The sequence below is a fragment of the Papio anubis genome, chromosome 5 (genome assembly GCF_008728515.1).
Source record: "Papio anubis isolate 15944 chromosome 5, Panubis1.0, whole genome shotgun sequence".
NCBI lineage: Eukaryota > Metazoa > Chordata > Mammalia > Primates > Cercopithecidae > Papio > Papio anubis.
This window is the reverse complement of record NC_044980.1, coordinates 40686430-40697066: the sequence shown is the minus strand read 5'-3', so window position 1 is coordinate 40697066 and position 10637 is coordinate 40686430. Positions and strand designations below refer to the sequence as shown.

Below are 10637 nucleotides of genomic sequence, written 5' to 3'. Positions count from 1 at the left end.
ATTGGAATGCTAGTTTTTTTCACATTGCGTAAGTTAAAGGTACAACAGCTGCTATATGCTAAATTATCACTAGTTGTGGGACTTTAGTTACAGTACTTGAATTTCCCCTCACTCCAACTTCTTAAAATGTGTTGAAATACCAATCATTACTAAGTTAGTTTCTCCAATGTAATTGAATAGTCTAACTTGGTATTTTAGTCCTTAACAGATTTTGCCTGAAATTATAACATTTACAGGGAAAAAAAGTTCAGAGTTAAAAGAATACCACGCAAGGGCAAATGCTTTTATGGACAAACTTTGAACTGGATCTTCACTGTTCATTACCTTACTGTATTTGCTAAGGAAGCTAAGATCTCATTTAATTTTTGTGTGCTTTGCTTTGGTTCAAAACTAACATCACATTCTCAGAACTTGGTCAGGCCTTAATCAAATAAAATGTTATTTGAGCTTCCACTTGGTCTTTCCACTCTGCTAAGTGCAAAGACAGTTCTGGAGAAATCAGTCTTAGCTTATGTCCTCAAGGAGTTGGTCAAAAGACAAAGGTTGCAGAATATGTACGTGCCGTGTCAATGAACTGCTACAATGGAATAAACTTAAAATAATGCTAACATTTATTGACTCCTCATAATACGGCCAGAAACTTTGCATGAATTAACTCATAGAAACGTTATGACGTTGTATTATAAGCAATCTTAATTTGCAGATGAGGACACTGAGGCTTAGGGAAGTTATCTAACTTGCCTAAGGTTAAAGCAATATGCTACCTTTATGGTTGCATCTCCTTAGTAAATCTCTGGGTTGCTCGGACTCCAGTGCGAGAAAGAGCCTGAAATTTGCAAACTTGGATGATGCGGAAGAAAAGGTGTGCTAAAGTCAGGTCACAGAGGTTCAGTCTTAAATCTTGTTCCTCTGCAAGCCTTGTTGCTCACACCTCTTGACCGACAGCTCGAGGCAGGTCCTCGCAGCAAACTTACTCTACGTAAGCCAAGGCCAGGTTTGGGAAGAGGGGGCTGAGAAATGTTAGAAACGTGAACGCAGTCCAGGCGGGAGAAGAGAAGGGGGTTTCGAGGGGTGCCCCTGTGCAGCCCACACACACACGAAGCACTCACTTGGAAAAGCAACAAGCTTGGCGGGAGGTCCTCCCGCGGCCGGAGGGCCCTGAACCCTAGGCCAAAAGACTCATCCACAACCTAGGGGGAGGCGGCCACCAGCGCCCCATCTAAGCTAAAGGGCTGACAGAAGGGCTGCAGCGGCAAGTGCGCGCCAACACACGCCCGGTCTCGCCTACGCCCAGACACCTGAGGCTCTGAGAGGAACTTCCCGGCCATCCGCTCAGGCTGCGCAGAGCCTCTTCTCCTCGCCGGGGCCCCGCCCAGCCTCACTTCTTTTAAAAGCAGCAGCCAGCAGCGCGCCAGCGGCGTGCGGCTCGAAAGGCCGGGAGGACGTCAGATCCGCGCTGTGGAGGCCCCAGCACGCCCCGCTTTCCTTCGCAGTGACTCGGCGGCGCCCGGGACAGCGCGCACCTACACCCAAACGCGCGCTCCACCCGGTAGCCTCCTCCTGCCTCACGGCCCGAAGATGGCGGCTCTCAAACTCCTCTCCTCCGGGCTTCGGCTCTGCGCCTCTGCCTGCGGATCTAGAGGAGCCTGGTACAAGGTAAAGTGCGGGGGAAAAGGAAGGCCACGGGCAGGAAGGACGTGGACCAAACCCTGAGTGGTGCCCGCGTTTTCTGCTCTGCGCCTACCCCCTCTCTCCAGCCTGGGATCTGGCATCCGTGGCGCGGTGCCCTCGTCACGGACACGCGGCGACGCGTTCTTGGCCTCGCCGGCCCCTTGGATGACCGCCTTTGCTTGGTTCTGCAGTCGCTTCCCTGATGGAGCGAGAAGCTTAAGGAAGCGCGCGGAAAGACTGAGAAGGGGCGGGAGGACTCCTGGCAGCGCTCTCGAGCTCCCTGGCGGTCGCTGGCGTCCCTCCTGGCACCCGCCCTTGGAAAGGGACTCTGAGGGTCTGAACTGGGGGAGGAGGGCGCCGGTGTATGGAGGTGAAGGAGTGAGGCAACAGCGGGTAGGTTCGCGCCCCCGATGTGGGATCTCTGGGCAGAGGAACCCCTAGAGGCCCAGAATCTGAGGCCGGGTTCGCCATGGCTCTGCTCGAGTTCCCCGGGGCTGGATGCCGGGTGCGGCGGGTGTGGAATACAGCTCCCATCCTCTCCTCCCCTATTTGGCTCTGCTGCCCGGCAGACTGGAGCGCTCGCCAGAGCGTCCTGCCGGCCAAGCTGGGAAACCATCCGAGGTGTGTCCCTGGCTCGCGTCTGGTCTGCAGGGGCGGACAAACCTTTCTCTCGAGGCCCCTCGTATCCGGGTTAGGGGCTTTCGGTTTTCAGAGCCCTTTGAAATCCTTTTTGTGCCCCACTGCCAACTCTCCACCCAGTGGTATCCGGAGGCATTCCCACCGTGGACTGGCTTGTGGTTTTGCCCCATGCACTGTCCTCGCTTGTAAGCCCACCCTTGTCTGGAGCCCTAGGAGCGAATTGCAGGACCGGAGCGCCAGGTCCAGGAGGGTGGCTTTATTCCCGCTGTCTCAATCGCGGGAGCCTCTTCCTTGGTATTCAGTAATAGATCTGAGCTTAACAGCGTGCCATGTACACGGTGCTTACTCCTGAAGCGTGCCTGCCAGCCCCCATTGCTCTTCTTTCCTGCATCCAATCCCTGACCGCTGAGAACACAGAGGAGCCACTGAGCTCCTTCGGTAGGTGCTAGGGAATGATTCAGAACTGGACTATTTTACTCTTAAATGCCTCTTAGGAAGCATTTTGATAACTGCAGGTAGACTTGGATATATAAAGCATTACTGAAAGGGAACTTGACCTTCAGTGAGCCTGCAGTGGTGCTGAAGCTAGTGCAAACCAGAGCACAGCGATACCCTTGGGCCGAGGTCAAGAACGTTCCTTCTTTTGACAGTTATTTGCCCAACTGTAATTTACTCACTTCGAGTCTTTTCCACTTTGAGTATATCATTAAACCATTTCCGAAGTTCAGCAAACCTCTTCTTAGAGGGAGGAGATGCAAATAAGGGGTTCTGTTGTATCTCATTAAAAGTTCATACAGAGTTCAAACTTACCCTGTCAGGCTTAATTATCATAGGTCTGACTCCTGCCTCCCGCTGTTCCCCTAGCTTGTGACTCTTAGTGCCCTTATTGTTTAGCACTTTAAATCCTCACCTGCTGCTTCTGTTGAACTGTACCACTTATCTGCTTGTTGAACTTTTCAGATGTGTATATTGTCTCCTCAACCAGATGACAGTTCCCTGATGGCAGAGACCATTTTTATGCCTTACACTCAGCCTCCCTCAACAAACACACTACTCTGCGTAGATGAGATATTCTACACGTTTAACATATGGATGAGAGAACCCTGCAGGCAAAAAGAAACCTTGAATTTTTCCACTAAACAGAACTAACAGCTAAAATGAGATAGTTATTTTCTTAAATGTGTACAGTTTTTATGATGGGCAAGCCCAGTGTCTCTCGGACCTGAGAGTGCATCAGCATTACCTGGAGGTTTTCTAAAACAGACTGCTGTACCCAGCCCCAGAATTTCTAATTTAGTAGGTCCTAGGTGGGGCCCTAAACTTGGCATTGATAAGTTCCAGATGGTGTTGATGCTCCTGGTCTGGGGACTGACTGCCCCTTTCAGAGTTATCTGGCATGGACTTAGGTGAGAATAGACTATTGGAAGGTATCTTCTTTTCTTCATTATTACTGCAGGGCAGTGGGGAGCATTTAATACTATTTTCACGATAGAAAATTATTAGTGGGAAAAAGATTATAAGAGTACCACTAACACTTTACCCACCATTCATCCTTGACACTGTCTTTTCCAAAATCTCTTTCCAAGCTCAGACTATCCTGAGCTGCAGTCCTTCTGGTGCAACTGGTGAACTTCACTTGGATGTCATTTGGTGCTTAAAACTCTTTCTGATCCAAAACAAACCAGCCATAAAGTGGCTTTCCCATTCCTTGTTTTGTTCTTCTTTCACTGTGCTTGACAGCACCAGTATCCATCCAGTATATAAGCTGGCAATCCTGGAACCATCTTCTCTTCTCCTTGCTGCACTTCCAGTTGATCACCAAGTGTCATATGTGCCTCTTTCTGAAATGTTCCTCAGTGCTGTCCCTGGCATTCTTTCTCAGCAACTGTTTCTTCCTTATAGCTCCGCAAGTAAATACTATGATTGTGTTTAAAATTTTGTAATTGTTTAGTGACTACTGTCTTTGCTAGTTTGTAAGTTTCATCCTAGCAGGGACTATGTCTATGTTTTATTTTTCATATTTATTTTAACTTTGTAGCCCCAGTATTTTGTATAGTTGGTACAAATGGGTGAAGGAAAGAAATAATGAGTTTCCATACCACTTTCTTAATTCAGGCTTCCTTTGAGTTATGACATCTGTTTCAAAAGCTTTGCTGTCCCTTCCTCATTGAACGATCAAGTCACAAATCACCACTAAAGAACTTACTCATGTAATCAAGTACTACCTGTTCCCCAAAAACCTATGGAAATAAAAAAATTAAAAAGAAAAGGAAAAAGAAACTCTGCAGTGTAGTCTTGAAGACTTTTTACAAACTGCCTCAATCTGCTTCTCCAGCCTGATCTTCATGAACCTCTCTCCATCAGACCTGATCCCGCGTGTCTGTGAGTACGCAGAGCCTTTTCATATCGTTGAACTCTTACTTATGTGGCTCCCTTGTTTGGAATCACCGTCCTGACAAGTATTTAACACCTGGCAAACTCTGGTTTTCTAGTCCACCAGGTAGAATGAATTACTCCTTCATCTGTGCTCCTTTGGAGCACTGAGTACCCCTCCAGCATTGGATAACAATGCACACCACTGCTGTAGAGAATTGCCTAGTGTTGTAACTCCCTGTGAGCCTCTTGAGATTTATTCTTGTTACATGTGCATAATTGGCAGTGTTTAGCTGAAGGTGAACATTCCACCTTTGGTAGACACTGGTTCACTTCTGGACAGCTAAAGTGTTTTCACACACCTCACCACCTCTTGGCAGTGATGCATGCTCTGCAGGTCTGTGAGTGCATTCACTCACATATTACTGCCTTTTCCTTACGACGTGTATCTCTTGACTTCTCTCCATATAACTTCTCCCCACTTTTGTTTCTCAAACTCTGATACTGACTTGGACGATATCAGCTGTTCCTTGTCATTTATTTAACCATAAGGTGACAAAATAAATATCACCTCATGTTAAAGTAATCTTAAAGCTAAGACCCGTGTTTTTTTGAAAACTTTCAACAAAGATCACCTGGGTTAATTTGCTACAGTAAGAATTGTGTTTAAAAACATTCTTTGTAAAATCAGTGGCGTGTATATATATATATGGTAGAGTGAGGTGGTTAAAAATCAAAACTAAACTCCAATAAATGACAAGCTGGTTTTACTGCCCTGGTAGAGAATGAAGAAAAGTTTGCATTTTCCAAAGGAAGCTAACATCCCCTGAGTGTCTTCTATAGTCCAGGCACAGGGCTTCTGTATATAACATCAGAATATGTTTTATACATATATAACCTTAGAAAGGGAAACTGTGGGCAAGGGGAGGTCTACTGTACATATAAAAACACCATGTATGCCATAAATATATACATTTATTGCCTACATAAATATATATATTTATATACAATTAAAATTAAAACTAAACTCCAATGAATGACAAGTTGATCTTACTGCCCTAGTGGAGAATGAAGAAAAGCTTGCATTTTCCAAAGGAAGCTAGTATCCCCTGGGTATCTTCTATAGTCCTGGCACAGGGTTTCTGTATATAACATCATTTGATCCTTATTACATTCCTAGAAAACAATTATCATCTTTTTGTAAACTTAAAATACCTTCTCCCCCCGTGAAAAAGAGATGCAGTGGTTAAGTAATTTTCCTAGGTTCATGTAACTGTGGCAGAATTGGAATTTGAAGCAAGGGTATTTTTGATCCCAAGAGCATGATCTTTCATGCCATACTATCTCCTAAACTAGATGTTAGGGTTTCTTAGGATAGAATCTGTTGTAGTACAAGTTGACTCTTTAGTAAATAGATATCAAATGTCAACAAATACTGTTAACTGAATATATGAATAATGAAAAAAACAAACTTGAGCACCTGCAAGTTCTTCATTGTCTTGAGCCCCTCTCAGATTACCTGGGAAACATCTTCACTTTATGCTTTTAACTTTTGATTATCTGGCTAAACATACCTTCTCTAAAATACTTTTGAGGTTTTTTTTTTTTTTTTTTTTTTTTTTTTTTTTCTTCCAGGGAGTGTGGCAAGCTCTTTGGTAATTTCTAACTGTAATGAAAACTATCAGATGAAACAAAAGAATAGAATTCTTGATAAGCCTATGGTTATATGCTTTTATTTGTGGGCAGGGGAGAGGTGGTGATGGTTAATGGGTACCAAAAAATAGAATGAATGAGACCTACTGTTTGATAGCACAATAGGGTGAGACTATAGTCAATAACAACTTCATTGTACGTTTAAAGATAACTTCAAGTGTATTTGGATTGTAACTCAAAGGGTAAATGCTTGAGGGAATGGATACCTGAATCTAAAAAGCCTGTATAGGTGTATAGGGGAAATGAGTTTTCTTCCAACTTCCTCTGTATGTGGGATTTGTGTTTCTCAGCATATTGAAATAGTTAGGGTGATCTTACTGCACAGACTGTTGAGCTGTGGATAAACTCTTTAATTTTCTTCCGCTTCTAGCTATAAGGGCCTGACTCTTCACTTCTGGGTGGAGATAATGACAGCAGAGTTATACAGGAAGAAATAGAACACTCACAAAGATTTGTTGTATATCAATAAACCAGAAGTAGAGTATGAGAGGTTTCAAAAAACTTGGAGAGAAGCATACTGCAGTAGAAAGATCCTGAGGTAGAAGGCCATACAAAATCTTGGATCTGGTCTTGCTTTAGCACAGTTTTGGGTAAATTACAAGATCCTTCTAAGCTTCAAAAACTTGACCTGTCATTTTAAGTGTCTCTAGGAGATATCCTCAACTTTATCTTGCGATCCTTCTGTTGGCCTGTTTATTTAGGCTGTCACACTTGTCATTTTCAATATATTAAAAAAATGTATGTTTAAAATAGAAGCAGATGAATACTTGCTACTTGAGGATAGGAAAGAGGGAAAACTCTTTGTGGCTCAAGCCCTTTCTATCTCTGCCTAGACTTATTTCTCAGGGTTTGGGCAGTGTGCTCACTTATTTTTAGAGGAAGAAAAGAATGATAGACATTTATGCTGTCACCTTGACTACTTCAGTTGTGCCTGTCTGGGAGACTGTTAGGCAGTGGATGTGAGCTCACAACTGGCATGTTAAGGTGGCAGTATACCAAGATTCAGATGTTATTCTTTCTTTTTAGGCTGACTGTGTAATGAGAATAAAGGAAAGGTGATATTGTGTATGAATGATTGCTACAGAATCTGCTTTCTTGTTTCCTTTTGTGCATAGTGTGGATGAAGTAGGGGAAAGGGAAATGTTTACAACTGATTGCTCATGAATATTCACTAGGTGACTCATTTGGGACCCAATAGTACACTGGTAAGGCTAGACTTACCTTCCTTGTAGATAATGGTTTGTTCCTTTTATGTAGGTTCCATAAACCTTAAGCCCCGTAGGAGGATGAGTTGTTTTGTAAGGTGTTCTTGTCCCTTTAGGAGGCATTCTTTGACATTTAAGATTGAACCTGGAGCCCAACTCTGTAGATATATGTTTTGTTCACGTTGGCTTTAATTTTTTAGAGAGCAGTGCTCATGTCTTAATACTTAACTATGTTGGAACAAATAGTATAGGACTTGACACATGGTAGGTTTACAGTAAATACTTATTTATTAATGGAAGATTGGGTTACCAGAAACTGATGCTTGATGACACCATTGCTATGAATTTGAATTCAAGTATATGGACTTTTGCGGGCGGCAAGGCACCCAGGTGCCGAGGCAAGAGATCGAGGGCACAAGCTGTTCTAGTATAATAAAATATATAAAATAAGAATAGTTATTCTAGATATAGATAATAGATATGATTATGTATGAATATCATTTAATCATTAGTTTGTAGCAATTACTCTTTACTCCAATATTATAATAATCCTTGCTCTACAATTATAACTTAGGAAAAACCAGGCCATACAGAGATAGGAACTGAGGGGACATAGTGAGAAGTGACCAGAAGACAAGAGTGTGAGCCATCTGTTATCCCCGGACAGGTCCACCAGAGGGCTCCTTGGTCTAGCGGTAACGCCAGCATCTGGGAAGACACCCGTTGCCAAGTGGACCGTGGTCTAGCGGTAGCGTCAGTGTCAAGGAAAAACACCTGCTACTTAGCAGACCAGGAAAAGGAGACTCCCTTTCCCCGTAGGAGTTCAGAGAAGACTCTACTCCTCCACCTCTTGTGGAGTCAGGCCCACTCAGTTTTCCAGAGGCCTAACCATCTCCCTGTGATGCTGTGCTTCAATGGTCAGGCTCCTAGTCTGCCTTCCTGTTCCATCCTGTACACTGGCCATGCCTTTTAAATAACAGTAGCAAATTTGTGAAAGTACTAAAAGTCTCTGATATGCAGAAATAATGGTGTAAGCTTTCTCTCTCTCTCTCCTCTCTTTCTCTCTGCCTCGGCTGCCAGGCAGGGAAGGGCCCCATGTCCAGTGGACACGTGACCCATGTGACTTTACCTATCATTGGAGATGGCTCTCACTCGTTACCCTGCCACTTTGTCTTCTATCCAATAAATATCAATGCAGCCTGGCATTCGGGGCCACTACCGGTCTCCGCGTCTTGGTGGTAGTGGTCCCCCAGGCCCAGCTGTCTTTTCTTTTATCTCTTTGTCTTTGTCTTTATTCCTACAATCTCTCGTCTCCGCACACGGGGAGAAAAACCCACTGACCCTGTGGGGCTGGACCCTACAGACTTTTCTTTCTACTTTCATTCTTTGGGGTGACCACAAAGGATGGAATTAGAACTTTCCCTTATGTAATAGAAGACATCTGTTACAAGGGGACTTCAGTGATAATCTGTGGATAAAATATCCATCCTACTTTTAAGTATGAGTCACTTAAAGCTCCAGGCTTTTAAAGAGGGGGATAGTATCACAGACAGAAAGGTGAAATGGTGGTTATGGAGGCTGGAGGTGAGGAGTTGGTGAGATGTTGGTCAAAGGGTACATAATTTTATTTAGGAGGAATAAATTCAAGAGATCTGTTGAACACCACGGTGACTATAGTTAATAATATATTGTATACTAGAAAATTGCTTAGCACAAAAAAGTGTGCATTTATAAATAGCTTGATTGAGCCATTAGTATCCTCCCTTATCTGAGGAGAATATGTTCCAGAACCCTAGTGGATACCTGACCTGTGGGTAGTATCAAACCCTATATAAGTTGTTTTTCCTACATACGTCTGTCATTCATTTTAATTTACAAATTAGACTATGAGACATTAGTCACAATAACTAATAATAGAACAATTATAACAATATATTGTAATAAAAGTTATAAGAATGCATTCTCTCTCCCAAATCTTATTGTACCATACTTACCTGGGGTGACAGACCTCAGAAAGGGAAACTGTGGATAAGGGGGGTCTACTATACATATAAAAACAACCATGTGTGCCATAAATATATACATTTATAACCTGTATAAATATATACATTATATACAATTATTACCTGGAAATTAAAAACATGTATATATAAAGGGGATAATGAAATTATCATTTGTCTATCAATTGAATAAATTGCTACACACACAAAGCTGTATCTCTAAATGATTATCAATTTTTTTTTTTTGATATTTCAGGGATGTGTTTGTTCCTTTTCCACCAGTGCTCATCGCCATACCAAGTTTTATACAGATCCAGTAGAAGCTGTAAAAGACATCCCTGATGGTGCAACGGTTTTGGTTGGTGGTGAGTACTAATACTGTTTTTCATATTACAGTAATGTCCTTATGTTCTTAAATGAAACCAGCAAATCACAATGACAAAGATGTATAAAAATAAAAAAAAAAAAAAGAAAAAAAAAAGATAATTATTTTATTATACATTATTTATTTTATATATTATAGTATCATCTGTTTTATTAGTGTCTTCTTCCTAAAAGTTTAGCAAGGTTTAGCATTCAATATTTTACTTTCTGTGTGTGTGTGTATTTGTGTGTTTCTGTTTTGAAAAACTGAAGCTTCAAAGTAGTCCTGTTTTATTAATAGCTTTGAAAAAAATCCCTAGATCCCAATTTTTTACTTAAAAAGTTGGCATTAATCTCATAAGCTTACACCTTCAGAGACCCTGTAGACATAGACATCTGTATTGACCTCCCCCACTGCCAATTCTATTGCTGCTGCTTGTTTGGAATCTCAAGAGGGAGTCTCACTTTGTCGCCCAGGCTGGAGTGCAGTGGTGCGATCTCAGTTTACTGCAACCTCTATCTCTCGGGTTCAAGAGATTCTTGCCTTAGCCTCCCAAGTAGCTGGGATTATAGGCACCTGCCATCACTCTTGGCTAAATTTTGTATTTTTAGTAGAGATGGAGTTTCACCATGTTGGCAAGTCTGGTCTCGAACTGCTGACCTCTAGTGATCC

The 10637-nt window shown here is 42.7% G+C and overlaps 1 protein-coding gene across 5 annotated transcripts in view; it reads left to right on the top strand.

Moving 5' to 3' along the window:
• Positions 1 to 741: 741 nt before the first annotated feature.
• The window catches only part of OXCT1 (3-oxoacid CoA-transferase 1), a 143761-nt gene continuing 133865 nt past the window's right edge, over positions 742 to 10637 (top strand). Inside the window, exons 1-2 of one of the 5 annotated variants that reach the window (XM_003899622.5) lie at positions 742 to 1656; positions 9858 to 9966. In XM_003899622.5, coding sequence (XP_003899671.2) covers positions 1579 to 1656; positions 9858 to 9966 — 187 coding nt within the window. In that variant the 5' untranslated portion in view covers positions 742 to 1578. Of the gene's footprint in view, positions 1657 to 1705; positions 2065 to 2115; positions 2293 to 9857; positions 9967 to 10637 lie in introns of those variants that run through there. The other 4 variants (XR_001903341.3, XR_002522529.2, XM_009208338.4 and 1 more) reach the window with 4 other exon arrangements.